This window comes from Ranitomeya variabilis, chromosome 4 (assembly GCF_051348905.1).
Source record: "Ranitomeya variabilis isolate aRanVar5 chromosome 4, aRanVar5.hap1, whole genome shotgun sequence".
NCBI classification, from domain to species: Eukaryota; Metazoa; Chordata; class Amphibia; order Anura; family Dendrobatidae; genus Ranitomeya; species Ranitomeya variabilis.
In genome coordinates, this window is record NC_135235.1 from 145,434,704 (window position 1) to 145,458,404 (window position 23,701).

At 40.0% G+C, this 23,701-nt stretch overlaps 1 protein-coding gene across 2 annotated transcripts in view; it reads right to left on the bottom strand.

The window, feature by feature from the left end:
- The window catches only part of GRID1 (glutamate ionotropic receptor delta type subunit 1), a 2,026,904-nt gene that overhangs the window by 24,435 nt on the left and 1,978,768 nt on the right, over positions 1-23,701 (bottom strand). Inside the window, exon 15 of one of the 2 annotated variants that reach the window (XM_077259310.1) lies at positions 21,931-22,171. In XM_077259310.1, coding sequence (XP_077115425.1) covers positions 21,931-22,171 — 241 coding nt within the window. Of the gene's footprint in view, positions 1-21,899; positions 22,172-23,701 lie in introns of both variants that reach the window. The other variant, XM_077259311.1, reaches the window with a different exon arrangement.

Below are 23,701 nucleotides of genomic sequence, written 5' to 3' on the forward strand. Positions count from 1 at the left end.
CTCATACCTCCGCAACAACGAGCGATGGAACACATTATGAATAGCAAATGATGCTGGGAGGTCCAGACGAAATGACACAGGGCCAAGGACTTCCAGAATCTTATAAGGACCGATAAACCGAGGCTTGAACTTAGGAGAGGAGACCTTCATAGGAACGAAGCGAGAAGACAACCACACCAAGTCCACAACGCGAAGTCGGGGACCCACACAGCGACGGCGGTTGGCAAAGAGCTGAGCCTTCTCTTGAGACAGCTTCAAATTGTCCACCACATGATTCCAAATCTGATACAACCTATCAACCACAACATCCACTCCAGGACAGTCAGAAGGCTCCACCTGACCCGAGGAAAAACGAGGATGAAACCCCGAATTACAAAAAAGAGGAGAAACCAAAGTAGCAGAACTAGCCCGATTATTAAGGGCAAACTCGGCCAACGGCAAAAAAGTAACCCAGTCGTCCTGATCAGCAGAAACAAAACATCTTAAATAAGTCTCCAAGGTCTGATTAGTTTGCTCGGTTTGGCCATTCGTCTGAGGATGGAAGGCCGACGAAAAAGACAAATCAATGCCCAGTTTAGCACAAAAGGTCCGCCAAAATCTAGACACAAACTGGGATCCTCTGTCAGAAACAATGTTCTCAGGAATCCCGTGCAAACGAACCACATTTTGAAAAAACAGTGGAACAAACTCGGAGGAGGAAGGCAACTTAGACAAGGGCACCAAATGGACCATCTCAGAAAAACGATCACACACCACCCAGATGACAGACATTCTCTGAGAGACAGGGAGATCTGAAATAAAATCCATGGAAATGTGCGTCCAAGGCCTCTTCGGGACAGGCAAAGGTAACAGCAAACCACTGGCTCGAGGGGGCCGGCTGTACTGTTATGATCCTTAGTGGCTGAGGATCACAAATAGACCAGCAAGTGAATAAACTAAGGACTAGCTCTAGGGAGATGGTAACTGGACTGATCGCAAATCTGAACCTATCCAACACAACTGAGGTAGCCGGTGAACGTGCCTAAAAAATTCCTAGACGTCTCGAGCCAGCCTGAGGAACTAGCTACCCCTAAAGAGAAATAAAGACCTCGCTTGCCTCCAGAGAAATAATCCCCAAAGATATAGAAGCCCCCAACAAATATTAATGGTGAAGTAAGAAGAAGGCACATACATAGGGATGAAATCAGATTCAGCAAAAGAGGCCCACTAGTACTAGAAAGCAGAAAATAGAGCAGGGGTCTATGCGATCAATAAAAAACCCTTACAAAATATCCATCCTGAGATTTCAAGAACCCACGCACCAACTAATGGTGTGTGGGGAGAAACTCAGCCCACTAGAGAAACCAGCAAGCAAGGGAATTACATTTTAGCAAGCTGGACAAGAAAACATGATAAACACTGCTGATCAAAAAAATGAGCAAACAAAACTTAGCTTATCCTGGATGGACTGGGAGCAAGGTAGTCAGAAGGAATCTGAGTAGCACTGATTACATCGACAGCCGGCAACAAGTGGAAGTAAAACAGAGCTATATAGGAACCTCCCAGAGGATAACGAACCAGCTGATAGCCAGAGACCAGCAGGATAACAGACAAAGCCACCAGGGGGAGCCCAAAGCAAAAGTCACACCATACCACCAGTGACCACAAGAGGGAGCCTGAAAACAGAGCTCACAACACCCTAACCCTAACCCTAACCCTAGCCCTAATCCTAGCCCTAACCCTAACCCTAGCCCTAACCCTAATGGGAAAATGGAAATAAATACGTTTTTTTTATTTTATTATTTTTCACTAACTAAGCGGGTGATGAAGGGAGGTTTGATTTACTTTTATAGCATTTTTTATAGCGGATTTTTATGATTGGCAGCCATCACACACTAAAAGACGCTTTTTATAGCAAAAAAGTTTTTGCGTCTCCATATTTGGAGACCTATAATTTTTCCATATTTTTGTCCACAGAGTCTTGTGAGGTCTTGTTTTTTGCGGGACGAGTTTATGTTTTTATTGGTAACATTTACGGACACGTGACAGTTTTTGATCGCTTTTTATTCCGATTTTTGAGAGGCAGAATGACAAAAAAACAGCTATTCATGAATTTCTTTTGGGGGAGGCGTTTATACCATTCCACATTTGGTAAAATTGATAAATAAGTTTTATTATTCGGGTCAGTACGATTACAGCGATTCCTCATTTATATCATTTTTTATGCTTTGGCGCTTTTATACGATAAAAACTATTTTATAGAATAAATAATTATTTTTGCATCGCTTTATTCTGAGGACTATAACTTTTTTCTTTTTTCTTTGATGATGCTGTATGGTGGCTCGTTTTTTGCGGGACAAGATGACATTTTCAGCGGTACCATGGTTATTTATATTTGTCTTTTTGATCGCGTGTGTTATTCCACTTTTTGTTTGGTATGATAATAAAGCGTTGTTTTTTGCCTCGTTTTTTTTTCCTACGGTGTTCACTGAAGGGGTTAACTAGTGATATAGTTTTATAGGTGGGGTCGTTACGGACGCGGCGATACTAAATATTTGTACTTTTATTGTTTGTCTTTTTTTTTTTTAGATAAAGAAGTGTATTTAGGGGAATAATATATTTTTTTTCTTTATTTAGGAATGTTTTTTTTTTTTTAACACATGTGGAATTTTTTTTTTTACTTTTTTACTTTGTCCCAGGGGGGGACATCACAGATCACTGATCTGACAGTTTGCATAGCACTCTGTCAGATCACCGATCTGACTTACAGCACTGCAGGCTTACCAAGCACCTGCTCTGAGCAGGCACTTGGTAAGCCACCTCCCTCCCTGCAGGACCCAGATGCGGCGGCCATCTTGGATCCGGGCACCTGCAGCGAGGATGAGGTAAGAGAAAATTATAGGAATGAATTTAGGACTAATCAAAAGTCAATTGTGCACATGTAATCCCTTTAAAACTTAGCTTTTAATATAGTAATAATAATTATAAAACCCTGACCCAAAGCAAACCTTGGTTTAATACCATAAAAATACAATACCACACTTTAGGTCACCTGTTAAATTACTGTACTATAACCTACTGTTCTCGCCTGCCTTACTGTGGAGGTTGGCACCCTAAGAGACGATTTTTTGGCGCCCCCACTCAACGCAGGCTGTCCCTCTCTTCCCTACAATGTCCCTCTAGATGTAGGTGGGAAAACAATATAGCGGAGAACAGTGGTGAAGAAAATAGGATATTACCAAATATATGCAAACAATAAGGGAATTTTAACAGGTGCCTCCAAATGCTACATTAATGATCCAGCACATAGCTAAACACCAATAGCCCATAGGGGCAATACCAGCACACGCTAAGTCATATTTTATATTGCATATTGGTATATTCTGATCCTTTTGGGCTGGCCCCTTGGTATTGTATATATGACATTGAATGTTCATTATTGACATGGGACAAATATGTCTGTTGGCTGGACTGAATATCCATATTCTATTGGTGTTTAGCTATGTGCTGGATCATTAATGTAGCATTTGGAGGCACCTGTTAAAATTCCCTTATTGTTTGCATATATTTGGTAATATCCTATTTTCTTCACCACTGTTCTCCGCTATATTGTTTTCCCACCTACATCTAGAGGGACATTGTAGGGAAGAGAGGGACAGCCTGCGTTGAGTGGGGGCGCCAAAAAATCGTCTCTTAGGGTGCCAACCTCCACAGTAAGGCAGGCGAGAACAGTAGGTTATAGTACAGTAATTTAACAGGTGACCTAAAGTGTGGTATTGTATTTTTATGGTATTAAACCAAGGTTTGCTTTGGGTCAGGGTTTTATAATTATTATTACTATATTAAAAGCTAAGTTTTAAAGGGATTAGATGAGGTAAGAGATCCTCACAGCAACGCGATCACATCGCGTTGCTCCGGGGGTCTCAGTGAAGCCCGCAGGGAGCCCCCTCCCTGCACGATGCTTCCCTGTACCACCGGCACACCGGGATCATGTTTGATCGTGGTGTGCCGGGGGTTAATGTGCCGGGGGCGGTTCATGACCACACCTGGCACATAGTGCCGGATGTCAGCTGCGATAGTCATCTGACACCCGGCCGCGATCGGCCACGCTCCCCCCGTGAGCGCCGCTGATCGCGCTGGACGTACTATCCCGTCGGTGGTCATACGGGCCCACCCCACCTCGACGGGATAGTACGTCCAATGTCAGAAAGGGGTTAAATAGGTTGCGCCATGAACAAAAGTGTATTTAATCATCAGATCTTGGAATAACAATAAACTCTACAATAGGATGTATTTAAATGAAATGTCCCTGTGCTGAGATAATCTTATAAATGTGCCCCTGTTGTGTGCTGTGTAATGGCTGTGTCCGACTGTACAGGGAAATGGTCTGATCATATCACAGCTCCTGGGCAGGGGGGGACCCAGAAGAGAGTATACAAACAGGACAGCACGGGATCACAGCTGATTCTTTTTTGAGCAATACATTTCCCTGCTGTAAGGACTGTACACTCTCTTCTACTTCCTCCCGTGCCCATGAGATGTGATATGATATGATCAGACCATGTCCCTGTACAGTCAGACACAGCCATTACACAGTACTTAGCAGTCTGTATAATCTTTAGCTTCCTCTCCTGCCCAGAAGCTGTGGTATACCGCAGACCCAGCCCAGCATATAATCAGACCCAGCCATTAAACTAGGACACATTTATAAGATTATTTCGAGACAGGAATATTTTTTAAACACATCCAATTGTAGAGGTTATTATTATTCCAAAAAGTGTTGATTAAAATATTCTTTTGCATGTGGCACATCCCTTTTAATGCTCAGATACAGCACAACTAGGCTTATGTTTGATCATCTGTATGACAGGTTTAGTTATTTTTAGAGGTAATCTAAAGTAGGCATTCTGTCCTTTTACTGTATATACGTCTAAAAAAATGTATTTCATGAAGTTAGTTAAACAGGTTTGCAGTGCAACAATTGTTCTGGATACTTCTTGGACAGTATTAAAGCCAGCTTCAAAGAGGTTAAGATTATAATGTAACCAGCCCCTGAGGATGAAATCTGCATTACACAATATGTATGCAACCTAGCAGTCTTCCAAAAGTAAGAAAACTAGCTCTCAAGTGTTACCTATTGCAAGCAGCAACCATATGCTCACAAGTTTGAAAGTTATTTTTTATTACTTTATTTCCAACCTGTGGGAATCTCATCGGTCCCGAGAATTGGGGTCAGAAGAGCCGTGTGTGAATGGTGCAATGCTCAGTTACGCGCACTATCACTCCATTCAGTGCACAAGAGTCCTTGCTCTTTGGATCACTAGAGGCATCATTTATCAGACCCCCAACAATCAGAACGTTAACCCTTGCCACAGCCTATCTGAATTAAACATATTTGGCAGAGACCATACAGTCAGTGTCTGAAACATGCTTCCGGTGGATCATACAGCATGTATCAGCTGTCAGGATCCCTCAAGGGGCAGCTCAGAAAGCAACTGTGCATGAACAAATGAACAAAAGTATCACCACACTGCTATCTTGCCTTCCCTCTTCCTGCTTGGTGTTGGGGGGCTCGTTCTTGAATGACAGATCATATCAATAACATTGTCCTTCTATTGATCTGCATTAATTCTGGGATGCGGCAAGCAATAGTAGCTTTGCCTCTGCAGCATCAAAAGAGCTCAAAGGCGCTGCTCAGTCCTCAATCTGGCCAGCTTTAGAGCAGCGCTTACAAGTCCTTTAGAAAAGTAAAGTAGAGTTGCTTGTTTTAAAAAGCACTTTGCAATTTTAACCATTTGTGATGATGAGCCTAGCCCATGAAATATATCAGGCTGCCTCCCTAAGGGCAATGTTGAGGAGGTGTAGCTGCACCACAGAAAAAGGGCACTTGGGACAGATTCAGCTTTCCTCTAAATTAATCAGCTTTCACTTTCTTCTGTGTAAAAAAAAATAAATTAAAGTTCTTGTTTTGGTCGCTAAGCTATCTCTGCAGTGTGCAGCAGTCTTGCTCAATTTTTCCCCAGCTGAAAATCACACAAAATTCACATTGTGGGTTTTTTCACATCACTTCAAATACACTTTTAATACTGTTTGTCTATGTTCCCATGGGATTTTTTTACTTTGTAATTTAAGGAAGGGTGAAATCATTCCTAAATTCACAGCATAAATTAACATGCTGCGGATATTGAATTTTTTCCTTGTCAATATTTTTTGCAGCATGTACTGAGATTTCTTAAGACCTTAAGCACTTTGTTGGCACTATAAAATGCAGTAGATTTTTCACACTGTATTTCTGCTATTTGAAAATATAGCTTTCAATGTGGATTTTGACACAGATTTCCTTCAAAGTCTAAGTATAAAACCTCTGTGTCACTGTTGCCCACGACCATGCTCATGATGTTTATTTTGCCATGATTTTCCAAAAATACAGTAAAACATGACAATTGTATCCTTTTTTGCCTAAGGCAATTATTACTGATGGATTTCATTTAGACCTCTTACTATGCAGAGGGCAGCAAGCAAATAATCTCTGGCTTCTGCACTCTGTAGACTGAGCACTTACTGAGCCTGGCTTTGTCAGTTCAATAGCTACCTCTGTAGAGTGCAGCAGAAAATCTGACTATCACTGGCTACTGCACTCTGTTCAGTTAAGCTGAATGTGCAAAGCAGAGCATCCAATAACAAAGTAAATTCAACGGCCGTTCTCCGCAGCAGCAGCAGCTAACTGACAAAGCCGAAATCAGTAGGTGTGCAGAATTTGGCAGCGGTGATTATTTGATCACTGCACTCTGCACATTGTAGAAAGCAGTGCTTCTCTTTGCACCTCTCCTTATGAACCTCTTTGGATCCATGGAAATTACACTACTGATAACCAGCTGTCTGGCCAAAAATCAGTTGCATATTAATACACACTGGTACAAATTTTTACCCTGGCAGAAAATAATCTGGTCATAGATTTTGACAGGACTTTGTTTTTGTTAGGAATCTGTAAACGTTTAACAACATATCTTTTGGACAATATAGACTGTACAGGTGAGAAATATCTTAACAATGTATCTACCTTAACATTTTTATTTATCTGTCTAAATTTTATGGAAATCTAGAAATTAATAAAGCCCACCATGACTGATAGTAGAGATGGACCAGTCTATGTCATATTAATCATGTTCAATTCAAATTTCATGAAATGTGCATATATTGGCAAATTCAAATAATATGTAAATCAGTTTGAGTTAATTGCAGAAACACTAAGTACCACTTTTTTATACGTTGTTAATAATTGACTCACTTGCAGAAGGCTGATATGCGACTGCACATGCTTCACTATAATACCTGGCAGATATTTCATAATCTAGTATTGGCCAACAAATCACGAGGGACTATTATGCTCTGTATAAAGCCAGCCATTTTAATGGTAATTTGGACATAGAGATAATATAGCAAAGCTCATAGTTCAGCACTAAAGGTATGAAGAGAAAGACCTAAAACATTGGCCGAATTCTCCAGACAGTAATGTGTTGCATACCAGTCAACACTACAGAAAATGAGAGTAGTATTCTGGAAATAATACAGAGATTCAGAGAAAGATAAGGAGGTGCCATCAGCAGTGTCAGGCTTGGTGTGATTGGTCACATAGCTTAGCTGTCATCTGTCCTAATGCATTTGAATTATAATTACCTTTTTTTCTTCTTTCATAATGCATTATAAAGCAAAAGCATGACAGCACAATATATTTTACAGAAAAAATGTAAAATCAACATAAGAGGTGTTCTTGCTTGTCACAATTGATTTTACTGAGCTTTTGCATTTTTTCACAATCAATTTTGTGGAATCAGAAATTATTGTTTTTTCAAAATATAAATGAAAAATTCCCTAAAATTCAGACATTTTACTGGAACTGTCTAACTCACAATCTGTGCATGATGCAGACACTTGTTTATTTATTTATAAATAATTTGTATTTAAAAAGTTTGAATCATTTCTTTTTACCAGGATTTAGCATTTCCACAGACTTCAGACAATATTTTGTGATTTATGAGTTGTACTTCCCAATGCTTTCCTGCTTCTAATGAGGTGTCTCCTTTCTTCATGATCACTGGATTTTAACAGATCATAAGTATTTATATTACAGTTTCCCTCAGATGAAGACTATTTACCAGAAAAATAGGCACACAGATTGGCAGACATTTTTGATCCTTGAGACAGGATTGCACCTATACCCATCCAGAGGTGCCAACTTTGACCCCGAAAAGCTAGGCTGAGGTTGAGCTGTACAAACAATGTCTAGAAAGGTTGTTTTAATATAATAAAGACATTGGTAGCTTCAGGACCCCACACATATTATAATAATAAATTAATCCCCTCAAAATTCTGCAAACATTTTAAGTTCTAATATTGAACCTTCTGTTGAATATTTCAGTCTACATTTTAGAGCCTTCCATGAAGAATCCTGACACATAATTAATATGTTAGGCATCAGGATTTTCCCACAGTGCTAGATGGATCCCGGGCCATGTCAGGTGCTGTTGTCTCCCATTCGGTCTGAGACTGCTGCTCAGCATGAACATTGGTCCCAGAGTCTTGCTCAGGCTAGTGCCACAGGTTTGGTTACTGCTGGCTCTCCAGTCAAGTCTATGATAACCAGCGTACGTGCCGCATTGTGCACTGGAGTCTAAGTCCAGAAATCACTTTACTGAGCATGTCTGTGATGTAGAGCCTTCTCATTGGTGCTTGTTCGTCACCTACTCTGGTGATATGGCAGCTCCAGATTGGCTACCAGGTGATGTCAGCATGAGACTTTGAGGTTGAGCTTTGGGTATAAAAGACTCCCAGCGACATCCACGTGGGATCTAGTATGTTTTTCTGTATGGCTATGTTAATGGAGTTTCTACTACTCTGTCTGCAGGTGTTGTGTGTCTGTCTAGCTTGGCAGCTAGCATCAGTGGGGACAATTAGCCATTGGCTTAGAATCTGGTTCCTACATGTGTGCGGTTAGCACAGTAGAGTTCCAAAGCAAGCGCAACCCTAGTCATGGTATTAAGCTCAGAGCATCTGTTCCATTTCTGTGTGCGAGTGACACAGCTCAGATGCTGAGCAGCTCTTTTGTTTCTGTGTGTGAGTGACACAGCTCTGTTGCAGAGCATCTGTTTCGTTTCTGTGTGTGAGTTCAGTTAACATTAACAGAACAAAGCACTTAGTACCCAATGTGTATAAGTAGTTGTACACTAGCAGCAGTTTTCCATCTCTGCATGGTGGACCCCGGGTTGCGATTGCGCTTTATTATTTATTATATTTAGTGCAATCTGCCAACCCTAACATGATATCCCTAAAAAAGTAGCCTCTAACCCTATTCTAAGGTATAATAAATTCTAGAGAAAAAAAATTACAAAATTACATACTTTCTCAGATGGTGTAACAAAAATCCAAGTAATACAGATGTGGCATTGCAAAGTATTGTCAAATACATAAAATCTCCCCAATGAGTGTTGAAAGTATTCTTCCATACACATACACCTAACTTATGTGAATTAGATTACTAGCAAATCTATGATACATTTCCTCTACATAAAGTATAACTAACAGTAAAACATTTTTCTTCTTAGAGCTGATTTGACTAATCTGGAATTAATTGTAATCATACTGTACTTGTACTCATTTGTGATCTTACTAAGCTACTGATAATTGATACAATGTTGTGATACACTGTCATTCATCTCAATCTATGTAATAGCAAAAGATGACTGCAAATTTTCATATTGAAAATACAATACATAAGTGTTAGCAATGTAGGGTATTTCAGTTTTAAAAGTTGTTTTGTTATTTTGTATTCTTTATCTATGATGTCTTTAGATTTTTCATTTAGTTTTACTTTTTAATATAAGCGAAAATTGCTTCTGCCTCCTAGCTCAAGGTTGTTTAGTGAAGATGTAGTTTTCAAATAATATTACTAATAGAGCTAAATGTTTTACAAATACATAGTTAACACTTTAACTTCTACATACTGATTAAACATTACGGGATATTACTATACAGGAAAGATATATATCTTGGTACCGTGTTAGCCAGTAGATAGAAAAATATTTAGAATTGAGAGTTCTCAGTGGTTGACCACTGAGGACTCTCAATTCTAAATATTTTTGGATATTACTAATGACACTTTAAGAGTGGCATTTTGGTGTCATGTCATTCATCTTTAAAATGATAAGTATTAAATAACTAATTTTATAAAGTCACTTTTTAAAATAAGTTTGATCCCTTGTGGAATGCCATCTGAAAACTGAATCATTTGTTTTTTAATAGGATGATTCAATTACATCATCCTTCATAAAAATAGAACCCTACTTCTAGTGGTAATGGTAGATGGCCAAATAAAATCCTGTTTACATTTTTCTGTAATTTAATCTTTGAGGGCATAATGATTAAAAAGTAACAATTATATATTATTCCTTTAGGGAATAACATAATCATAGCCCTAATTAAAATGTCTTGAAAATGTTTAATCACAGAAGGAGTACTATCTTTTAGGGGACTACATGGCAAGGACAAACAACTCTGGTGACACTCTGGATTCCACTGAACTACGTCTCCAAGAATCCAGTCAAGCACATATGTATGCTTATATACCTACAACTAGATGGTGGCCCGATTCTAATGCATCGGGTATTCTAGAATATGTATGTAGTTTATTTATGAATATTTCAGAATAATGCAATAAATACACAGGATTCAGCCGGCCGGGAGCAACCAATTAGCGAAGCGCGGTTCAAATCCCGCGCCAATTCACAGCCGGATTGCGCCTGTCGCAATAATTATTTACATTATGTTTATGTATATTTAATATCCTAATAAACGTATTTATCCATATTTATTACTTCTTCTGATACCTCTATTTTTTGGCATGGACCTTTAGTCAATGACCATTTCATTACTAATTATGATCTTTTGGATCTAGCAATTTCAGCCATTATTCCATAGGTCTGGTGTGTTTGTTTGTTTTTTAGGATTATATGACATCATAGGTAGACCACAACTATGAGAGTCAAAATGAAGAAAATATATCCAGAAAATCACCTTAGCTGATTTGGCAAGATTTATTATTCAAATTATGGTGGAAAATAAGTATTTGGTGACCTAAAAACATGCAAGATTTCTGGCTCTCACAGACCTGTAACTTCTTCTTTAAGAGGCTCCTCTGTCCTCCACTCATTACCTGTAGTAATGGCACCTTTTTGGACTTGTTATCAGTATAAAATACACCTTTCCACAAACTAAAAAGGTCACACTCCAAACTCCACTATGGTGAAGACCAAAGAGCTGTTGATGGACACCAGAAACAAAATTGTAGCCCTGCACCTGGCTGGGAAGACTGAATCTGCAATAGGCAAGCAGCTTGGTGTGATTAAATCTATTGTGGGAGCAATAATAAGAAAATGAAAGACATACAAGACTGCTGATAATCTCTCTTGATTTAGGACTCCACCAAAGATCTCACCCCGTGGGATCAAAATGATCACAAGAATGGTGAGCAAAAATCCCGGAACCACACAGGGGGACCTAGTGAATAACCTGCATAGCTGGGACCACTGTAACAAAGGCTACCATCAGTAACACACTATGCCACCAGGGACTCAGATCCTGCAGTGCCAGACAAGTCCCCCTGCTAAAGCCAGTACATGTCTGGGTCTGTCTGAATTTTTCTAGAGAGCATTTGGATTATTCAGAAGAGTACTGAGAGAATGTCATATGGTCTGATGAAACCAAAGTAGGACTGTTTGGTAGAAACAAAACTATTCGTGTTTGGAGGAGACAGAATGCTGAGTTGCATCCAAAGAACACTATACCTACTGTGAAGCATGGAGGTGGCAAAATCATGCTTTGGAGCTGTTTCTCTGCAAATGGACCAGGTGAAGACTTTCAGAAAACGTTTGATGTCATTCATTGCCAACAAAGGACATATAACAAAATATTGAGATGAGCTTTTGTTAATGACCAAATACTTATTTTCCACCATAATTTGCAAAATATATCTTGCCAAATAAGACAAGGTGATTTTCTGGATTTTTTTTTCTCATTTTGACTCTCATAGTTGTGGTCTACTATGATGTCAATTACATGGCTCTCTCATCTTTTTAAGTGAAAGAACTTGCACAATTGGTGGCTGACTAAATACTTTTTTGCCCACTGTATGTTCTAGTTAGCTTAAAAAATAGGTAATATTCTATTTGTAGCGCTGAGTTCATATGCCCAGAACTACATATTTACACTACAATTTGCTAAATGAAAATACTCTTTTTAATATTCTGCACTTTATTTTGGATACTGTATATGGTAATTGTCAGACAAAATACTATTTCTGGTGTCCATTCCCTGGACATTAATTTTAGTAGTGGCAGCTCCTACTTCAACTTCTTCACCTTCTTCCTCATAAGCCACTGATAGAAGATTGTCCACAAGTAAACATAACATGTGTTATAAGAACAATACATTTTAACATGCATCATAATTTGTAAATTATTTTATAATGTGGGGCAGAATTTATTTTATAAATGAAAGCTCAGAGGAAACAAATGTTATTAAAATGATTTCTATTAGCAGACAATTTTCAACATTTAGATGTTTCATGCTAAAAACTCTTTTGGCATTATACAATGGCCTTGTGGTTTTGGCATGTTTAGAATTCATAGTATATTAATGTGAATATAGATGTAATATGTTTACTGTGTACAGGGGTCTTTATAGATCTGCTATTACTTCATAAAGAAAGAGTTAAAAGATTTAGTCAGCAAGGGGGAAAACACAAGGTATTTGCAATTCACCATAAAAAATAATGATATTTTTGGTATCTAGTTGGGTCAAGGAGCAGTATTTATTTTCATACCATCAATGATTCATCTGCCATTTTGCCAACTTTCAGGCACAATACTGTTTGAAACATGGCAACCTTTTTTACAATTCAATGCTGTGCAAACATTTGGTGACTTTTTGCATTTTTCACCATTTTTTGTCGGCTCACGGGTATGTCAGAGGCTACAGACAGTCGCACTGCATCTAGCTGCAGAAAGTTGTAAAGCGATTGGCTTTACAGACTCCTTCCTGAGCCTTCTGGCTTTAAGACCCAGTGGCAACCTCCACCCACTCCAGTTGATACACCTGGACCGGGGTGTGTATAACTCCCAGCTGGTTACTGGGAGTTGCTAGTGATATTTCTATTTCCCTGTTGAGGCTTGGAGATATAGCTGTAGGCTATCTTCCTCCTTGGTGTTTGGAGGAAGTCTGTGTTTTTCTCTGAGACTACTCAAGCTAAGTGTTCCGCTTTTTTGTGTATCCAATTTGTCAGTGGGGATTGACTAGTGCTCATCCTGTCCTCTCCTGTGCAGGGCTTATCGCCAAAGATCGAAGATAGGTGCGGAACCTATATAGGGACGCTTAGTGCAGACAGGGTGATGTTAGATCTGCCTAGGGGTCTCCACTCCCCCCTTCCCTAGTGTTGGGTTCCTTTCCTCTTAACCCTTCGTGTTGCACTCAGTCTTTCCTACACTGTGCATGACATTATCACCAGCTGAACATATTTAGGTTGATGAAGTTGCAGTCTCTGTAGGCAAACTGGTCCAGCCTGAACCCAAGGTTACCCTACCAGACATATTTTCTAGAGGAAGGGACATTTTTTTAGTGTTGACAGAAGCTTGTAAACTTTATTTTATGTTTCGTCCCCACTTCTTCGGAAATGAAAAGAGTGGGTATTGTGGTTTCTCTTCTCCAGGGAGATCTACTGTCCTGGGAGTTCTCTTTTCCACAGGATTCAGTCTGTCTCCAGACCTTGGAAGGATTTTTTGGCACTCTTGCCATTATCTATGATGACCCTGACCAAGTCGCCTTGGCTGAGTCCAGGTTATGTCACCTTCGGCAGGGGGATCAGTCAGTGGAGACATATAGCTCCGAATTCCACAGGTGGGCAACTGATACTAGGTGGAATGATCCTGCTCTCAGAATCCAATTTCTTCAGGGTCTCACTGAAAGATTGAAGCATGCTTTGGCAGTATACAACCAGAATCCTTGGAAGCCACTATGTCTTTGGCTGTTCATGTGGATAGACGTCTTCGGAATAGGTGAGTAAGACGACCTTCACAGCAGCCTCTTTTTTGGAGTGTTGCCCCTTTGCCAGAGGAGTGCTAAGGAGGGTGGAGGAACCCATGCAGTTAGGGGGTGCCTCTGCATTGGACATTTCACAGGAGGATAGCAACAAAAAGGTGTGTTTTTTGTGAAAAATGGGACATTTTATTAAGGCCTACCCTATGATGCCTAAACAAAGGAATAATCGTTTAACCCATGGTAGTCTGGAGTTAAATAAACAAGGGGTTCATTTTTCATCAAGCTGCAGTTCCTGTTTTGACCTGAATGCAGATGTGGTGCTAGAGAGCAAAACTAAGGAGATTTCTGTTTGTTGACAGTGGAGCTGGAGTCGGCATGGTTGATGCTGAGTTTGCCAGAACTCAAGGGCTGGTTTACTGTGCTTTAGCTAAGCTTATTTCCATCTTCACTATTGACTCAGCGCCACTTGCACAAAAATCTTTCACTCACATTGTATGTAATGTAAGACTGAGGGTGGGGTCGGTTCATTGTAAAATAATTCCTTGCTATGTCCTGGACATTCTCCACACTCCAATTTTATGGGGCATTCTCTAGATAATGAAACATAATCCATTGAAGGGATTAGTAAGCCAGGGAAGTCATTAAGTGGGGGGGATTACTGCCAGGAGAACTGTTTAAATATATCTCTTCCTTCAGTATCTAAAGAAACCTTAACTGCTTTTTGTCTGGGTCTGAGGACAAGAGAGAGGATGACATGATTTGTCTCCTCACCGTGAATATGACAGTCCTGTTAATCTTTTCTCCAGGGTTAAAATGCCTAAGTCCAGACAGTATAATCTTTCGGGTCCGGAGTGGAAAGCCATGAAATGGATTTAATTGTGGAAAGTCTGGAGTAGGGACACATCAGACTCTCATCTTTGCTCTGGGTGGCAGGGTTCTTCTTTGTGATGAAGAAAGATCGCAGTCTGCATCCCTTTTTAGATTTCTGGGAATTAAATCAAATTACCATCCGAGATCCATACTCTCTTCCTCTGATTCCAGATCTATTCAGCCAGGTTGTAGAAGCTAAGGTGTTCTCCAAGTTGGATTTAAGGGGGCCTTCAGCATGGTTAGAATAAGAGAAGAGGATGAATGGAAAACAGCATTCAATACCCCTGATGGTCATATTGAGAGTCTGGTCATGCCTTTCAGTCTGACCAATGCACCTGCGGTATTCCAGCATTTCATTTACAATATTTTCTATCATTTAGTGGGTAGGTTTATGGTGGTCTGTCAAGATGATAATTTGGCTTACTCACCTGATTTGGAGACACCTCAGGGGTATGTTAGACAGGTGTTGCAAATATTAAGAGATAACTAATTGTATGTCAAACTGGAAAACTGTGTTTTTGCCATCCAGGAGGTGCAGTTTTTGGGGTACCTGTTGTGATCTTCAGGTGTTCGAATGCATCCAGAGAAGATCCGTGCTGTCCTTGTTTGAGACCTTCAACATTTTCTGAGTTTTACAAACTTTTATGGGAAATTCATCCATAATTATTCTGCAATTGTGAAACCCCTTAATTAAATGACAAAGAAGGGGTCTGACTTATCCAAATGGTTGAACGCTGCCCTGCAGGCTTTTTCCGCCCTAATGAGCTGTCTTGCCATGGCTCCTATACTTAGTCAACCCGAGGTTTCCAAACCCTTTGTTGAAGAGGTTGATGTGTCAGAGGCGGGGGTTGGGGCTGTGTTGTCTCAGGGTCCATCCCCTGGTAAATGGTGTCTATGCACCTTCTTTTTGAAAACATTTTCTTCAGCTGAGAGAAATTATGACATTATGAAATTATGGGTAATAGGGAGCTTTTTGCAATCAAGTTAACATTTGAAGAATGGCGACATTGGTTGGAGGGGGCTGTCCATACTATTATTGTTAACCCTGACAAAAAGAACTTGTCATATCTTCAATCGGCTAAACCTCTCAACCCTACGCAGGCTAGTTGGTCCCTGTTTTTTACTATGTTCAATTTTGTGGTCACTTTCCATCCTGGCATCAAAAATGTCAAGGCTGATGTTTTGTCCCGGAGCTTCCTTGGTGGTGGTGACCATGATGACCCTGCCCGATTTTGCAGAAAGGGTTAGTCATTTGGGGGTTGTACCCTAAGCTGGAGGGTGAGGTGTTGGAGGCCCTCCAGGAAGGTTTCATCACCAAATCTGCACCGCAAAGTAATAAGGGCACATCACAACTCTATGCTTGCTGGTTATCCAGGTGGTAAGACAACCATTGACTTCCTTTCTCATTGTTTTTGGTGGTCAGGGTTGTATCGGATGTAGTTGAACAAGTATCAGCTTGTAATGTCTGTGCACATTCCAAAGTATTGCATACCCATCCATCGGGTACTCTTCTTCCACTACCTATTCCCAGCAGACCATGGACACACTTGTCTATGGATTTTATTACTGGCCTCTCGGCAGGAAAGACTGTGGTTTTGGTGGTTGTAGATAGGCTCAGTAAAATAGTCCATTTTGTTGCATTACTGGCGGCTAGTGTTGAGCGATACCTTCCGATATGCAAAGGTATCGGTATCGGATTGGATTGGCCGATACCCAAAAAGTATCGGATATCGTCGATACCGATACCCGATACCAATGCATATCAATGGGACACAAAATATCGGAATGGTTCCCAGGGTCTGAAGGAGAGGAAACTCTCCTTCAGGCCCTGGGATCCATACTCATGTATAAAATAAAGAATAAAAATAAAAAATATTGATATACTCACCCCTCCGACGGCCCCGGTTCTCACCGGTCCAAGCGTCTGCCTCCGTTCCTAAGAATGCAGAGTGAAGGACCTTCGATGACGTCGTGGCTTGTGATTGGTCGCGTGACCGCTCATGTGACCACTCACGCGACCAATCACAGGCCGCGACGTCATCGAAGGTCCTTCACTCCCTGCATTCTTAGGAACGGAGGCACCGCTAAGAGCCAGGGTCCGCCGGAGGGGTGAGTATATCAATATTTTTTATTTTTATTATTTATTTTTTACATGAATATGGATCCCAGGGCCTGAAGGAGAGTCTCCTCTCCTCCAGACCCTGGGAACCATACGCACCGCACACTTCCGATTCCGATTTCCGATATCGCAAAAATATCGGAACTCGGTATCGGAATTCCGATAGAGCAAATATCGGCCGATACCCGATACTTGCAGTATCGGAATGTTCAACACTACTGGCGACCCTGCCGAATGCCAAGACTCTTGCTCAGATGTTTATAAATCAGATTGTGAAGCTTCACAGGGTTCCCTCCAAAGTGGTGTCAGATCAGGTAACCCAATTTTTTTCCAAGTTCTGCAGGGCTTTCTGTTCTAGACTGGGGGTGCATCTGTCCCTTCCTCTGCCTTCTATCCCCAGTCATGGACAGACCAACCAAATTAACCAGAATTTTGAGACCTACATTAGGTGTTTTGTAACCGAAAATCAGGAGGATTGGGCATCCTACTTACCGCTGGCAGAAACTGCTATTAATAATCACCATCAAGAATCTACCTGCAGGTCATCATTATTTGGTGCATATCCTTACCATCCTCAGTTTGGTACTTTAAGCAGGGGAGGGATTTTGGGAATTCCTGAAGAGGAACATTTTTGCTTATTCATTCTCCTCAGCGTGGCGGGGTTTCTGAGTAATTTGAAGATTATGGGAGACAGATAGAAACATGTGGCTGACATAAAATGTGTGCCAGGTCAGGACCTGTATGTGAATGACTTTGTGTGGTTGTCTACCATAAATATCAGGTTGAAGCTTCCTTCCTGGAAGTTGGGACCACCATCATTAATATAGCGGTGTTTCGTCTTGAGCTACCTCAGGCTCTTAAAATCCACAATGTCTTCCACAGGTCTTTGCTCAAGAAATACGTGGAATCTCTTGAGCCCTCACCCCTACCACCACCCCCAATAATGGTTGATGGAAATCCGGATTTGCAGATTTCAAGGATTGTAGATTCTTGCCTCCAATGTCCTTCCCTACAAAACTTGGTGCACTGGAAGGGTTATGGCCCAGAGGAAAGGATGTGGGTCTCGGCATCAGAGGTGAATGCCCCCAGGCTGGTTTGTTCATTTCACATCTCTTGTTCCAAGAAGACTGGTCCTTAGTGTCCGAAAGCAACTAGTAGAATAGGGGGTACTATCACGTGTGTGTCAGAGGCTGCAGACAGTCACAGAGCATCTATATGCAGAAGGTCACAACGGTTGGCTTTCCAGACATTTTCATGAACTTTTTGACTTTAGGACCCAGTGTCAACTTACCCAGGCTCTAGTTGACACACCTGGATCGGGGTGTTTATAAGTCCCAGCTGGCTGCTGGGATTTTTCTGTGATATTTCCATTTCCATTTCCCTGTTGAGACATGGAGCTATAGCAGTTGGCTATCTTCATCCTTGATGTTTGGAGGACGTCTGTGTTTCTCTTTAAGTCTACTCAAGCTAAGTGTTCCCCTGGTTTGTGTATCACAACTGTCTTTAGTGGTAGTGGGGATTGACTAGTGCATATCCTGTCCTCCAGTATGCAAGGCTTATTGCCATGGGCAAGCAGGGGTTAGGTATCCTGCTCAAAGATAGGTGTGAAACCTATATAGGGACACTTAGTGCAGACAGGGTGTTGGGTTCCCTTCCCCTTATCCCTACTTGTTGCACTTAGCCTTTCCTACACTGTGTGTGACACCAACCTTTTGAAAAGATGTTGAGATATTCAGCAATGTGTGGCATTATCAAACATGCCCAACAAATTCAGCATAATTTAAGCTATAAATTGGCATAAATTACATTGAATATGTTTGCTCCCCAGTTTGGCACATATTTCTATTATTGGTGCACAGCAATTACAAGATGCCCCAAATTTAACAAGAGCCACTAAAATAAATGTGGTGCATCTTGTTCCAGTGTCCACTTTAGTTGAGATCAATCACTTTCCCATGGGGATGGAAATACCATGATTGCCTGGAAAAAAAGAGCAGGTCAGAATCAAAATCTCTGTTCTATTCAGTATCTATGGGCTGAAGGAAAAAGCTGAGTACATCATATGTAGCCTCAAATATATATTTTTTAATTATCATGTGGTAATAGTCAGAAAAAAATATTTTTGATGTCAATTCACTGGACATTAGTTTTACTAGTAGCAGCTCCTTCTATGACTTCTTCACCATCCTCATTCAGAACCATATCATCCAGGGTAGAAGATCATCCACAAGACAAATATCCTTAACACAAAAAAAGAGCATGAACCGCACATCCCAAAAATTGTACATTGATCTAAAGCCGCTAGGCAAAAATTGATATAACTGAACATGAGGTTCTTAGTTTAACATTCTGATTAGAGTGTATGAATCCCACTGCCATATCACGGCAAACCTCGTAGTTGGTCCTACTGCCTAATGGAGGGGAGCCGTGTGCTGACCACCACCACAGCAGCAATGCTTAAGCAGAGCAGACGGCCTGGTGCCCCACAGCACCCATGCTGCAAGACTGAGTCCCCATGACTCCAGACCGCACCACCCAACCAGCACAAAACCACAGCATCCACACCAAATGAAAGTAGTACTGAAACTCACCTTCATCCGGCTCTTCAGTGAGAGCAAAAATGGGCTAGACCCCTTTTTTTGCAGTCTCCTGCTCCTTTGCAGTCTCCTGTGCACAGCTCTTCTCCATTATGGCAGTAGGACCTACTACAATGTTTGCCGTGATGTGGCAGTGGGCTTCATACAGTCTGATCAGAATGTTAAACTAAAAACCTCATGGTCAGTTATATATATTTTTGCCTAGCGGCATTAGATCATTGTATGATTTTTGGAGCTACAGTCCATTCTCTTTTTTTCAGCATATTGCACGATCTGTCCTTTTTTTTTCTTTGGATGTGCACGCCTCCCATTTGGCACAGGTGATTTTAATTAGCAGGAGACCATGATTAAGGAAGCTTTCTATGATCCAGAAACGCGTCAGGTGTTTATCATGTTTTTAACTTGGTTTGACATGCCAAAATAACATTTTTTTCTTTTATTTCTGTGTTGGAGTACCTTCACTTCCTTTTTCCTTTCTATTTTTTGCTGTGCTCGCCAGCAGATAGAGCACCCACCCAGCTTTTGAATTGGACTCTACGTACTCTATTAGTGCCTGTATAGCGTTTGCAGCTCTGTACCTCTCTCTCCTACCTCACGGGAACATATTTCTGTTTGTGGTGCATGGCAGTTAAAAGATGTCCCAAATTTTATAACAGGACATGCCTCCTAATGCATTGGGGGAATCTTATTCCAGTGATCACTTCCTCAATATTGGCATACGAAATTCCAATCTTGATTAATTGAGACAAATAACTTTTCCATAGAGATGGTAATACAATAATAGATTGGAAATAAGTTGACTCTTAATCACACCAAGCATAAAGGGATAGTCCGGAGAAAACAAGTTATCACCTATCCACTGGAATCCTCACCAATTGGCAGATCGAGGAATTTTGTCCCCAATGCATAACTTTAACTATAGTTAAAAAGTTGGGTGACAGATCGGATTCCTAATCTCTTTTCCTTTCAGTCTCAGTGAAAGTGATGGAACAGGCTGAGCACAATGACCATCAGCCTGAAAGAGAATGAATGAAGCAATGGTCGAGCATGTGTACTGCAACATTCTAACAGAGATTAAAAAAAATCTCTACTCCCAGCTGTCAAACAAGTTATCACCTATCCAACGCATAGGTAGCATCTTGTTTTTACTGGACAACCTCTTTCACTTCAAGCACAAATGACTTTCATCAGCAAGGTATTGACTAGCGTAATATCCAAGTTAGAAGAGAGAACATGTTGCAGAAAAACTTATTTAAACAGCTACTATCAAGAATAAAATATAAATCAGTTGATTATGGGATAAGTTGGCAATTCAATTAGAAAAAAAAACCAAAATGCTGTATGAATAATCCAAAAAGTTCCATACCAACATGTTTGTAGATATTTTCCTATAAATGTATGAGATATTATTAAAATAATGTCATTTAGTAACAATGAATAAAATTATGCTATGACAGTATCAGAATTTTAATGCCATCAAAAAATAAATCTGTATACTAAGTACGTGGGACACTACAGACGTTGCAATATGAAAACTTTTCAAATATTATCTTTATTCGATTGTTAGTATTGTGTTTAGAGACCGCTGCTGAACAAAGATCTCTGAAAGGTTAGCTTGTTAAGAAGTTTAATTGATGGAAATTGATGTTTGCTTTATGCATGACAACATTCAGCATTGCTTTGCTTTAGATATTTTTTCAATTTTAATTTCCTCTGCGTCTTTGCTGAATCTTCATTTATAACAATTTTTTTTATCCAAAACATCTGTAAAGATTGTATTAGGATTCTTTTGATAATTGATTTGAGTTATTTGTTTCAATTGCAGTTTATGCTAAGCCACTATTTGTATATTACTGCCAAAACAAGAATTAAAGATGAGCCAGTGTCTTAAATGATTCCCTTGGATAACTATGTCAGCCTCTATTAATCATTATGTATTTGGTAGACTGATTCAGTAGTTGGAAAGCACTAGTGCAAAAAGTGTTAAACACGTTATCATTTGCAGACAGGAAAATGAATTGTGGATCTGCTTACATTGAAAAGCGTGAAACAAATACACCCTTGTATTTGCCACTGTCACTGCACAACCCAATATTCTAAGTAGGGATATGCATTATTGGTGCATATATATTAGTATATTTGTTTATCTGGTCAAGTGACACATTATAAAGTGCTGTAGGTTGTCATCACATAACTAAATCTACTAATTGGGTTATTGCTTCCAATGATGCATGTCCCTAAGGTACCTTTTATATAATAAGAATAGTAGTTATGGACCTCTTTTGGTGAGTCCTGTCGACAGCGGTTGCTGTTCCACCACAATTCCATTGCAGCTACCAAGCAAGCGAGTAGTAATCCAATTGCAAGTATGCAGAAAACTCCAGCGAAACTGTGCAATTTTAATGCTTTGCCATCTGTTTGTGCATTATTATGACTGTTCAAATCACACCTTCCCATTCGTGGCCACCATTTTTGTTTTAAAATGTCTAAATAACCAGTATCTTGAAATTCAAGGATTCTGAAAAAAAGAAAAAATGATGTTATAAAGACTGCTTTAAAGCATGAGGTTAGAGCATTGTTCAAAATATTTTTCTGTTGTTTGAAAACAAATATTAGTTGTAATCATGTTCAATTAACTGCAATTTAGGAAAACTGTACCTTTATGTCAGCATATCAACTCTTTTTTTCATAAGTTTATTCCCTATGACAGTTTTGACCCTTGTGCATCAAGCATCCAAAAGGTGGTGAAAAACATCACACCCTCATATTGTGAAAGATAAGTAAATCTTATAATGTACTTCTCATATATTAAACTAAAAAAGGACTTTCCACCAGACCCAAAGTGAACAAATTTAGTACTTGTTTTATTACATCTATTCCATGGAGTCTTCCATTTTTTTCTTTTTTAAATATAGCATATGGTTTCAGAGATGCAGGTCTTTTTATAAAACAATAGCTGAAGAGCCCGGCGTTGCCTGGGCATAGTAACTAACTGTGGTTACTTATAACACATTATAACGATTATATTGCACATAAAAACATTTCACATCATATTTTCAATGCTAAGGATTTACAACACAAAGTAACTAAACGATTACCTAAGTATTAACAGTATTTTATTTTCAACTCATTCCGGAGGCTTTTGATAAACAACATTTTTGGTTTTTCCTTCCGGTGCAAAAAATGAACAGATTTTTGGCAGTTCCAACTCTTGAACAGGAAACGTAAAGTTGACCATGAGAAAAGCATGGAGATTGCAAATCGATCCCTGCTACTTTCAAGGACTGTCCCTGAGCCTTGTCAATGGACATTGCAAATGCCAGTCAAAGTGGAAACTGGAGGTGGTTAAAATCAAAAGGCAAATCAATTGGAATGAGTGGAATTTTTGGATTGAAAAGGTCCTCTTCTTTGGCACATCATGTTGCTGAGTTGTGTTTCTAATCATATACTGTGTGATACCGCCTGTTGAGCGGTGTATCTAATCCTATCCTGTGTGATATTGTCTCCTGAGCTATTTATCTAATTCAATCCTGTGTGTTACTGTCTGCTAAGCTGTGTATCTAATACTATCCTGTGTGATACATTCTGCTGAGCCATGTATCTAATGGTATCCTGTGTGATACAGTCTGCTGAGCTGTGCATCTATTCCCATACTGTATGATATAGTATGCTGAGCTGTGTGTCTAATCCTATCCTGTGTGATACTGTCTCCTGAGCTGTGTGTCTAATCCTATCCTGTGTGATATTGTCTCCTGAGCTATTTATCTAATTCAATCCTGTGTGTTACTGTCTGCTAAGCTGTGTATCTAATACTATCCTGTGTGATACATTCTGCTGAGCCATGTATCTAATGGTATCCTGTGTGAAACTGTCTGCTGAGCTGTGTATCTAATCCTATTCTGTGTGATACTGTCTGCTGAGCCATGTATCTAATCCTATCCAGTGTGATACTGTCTGCTGAGCCATGTATCTAATCCTATCTTATGTGATACAGTCTGCAAAACCATGTATCTAATCTTATCCTTTTTGATACAGTCTGCTGAGCCGT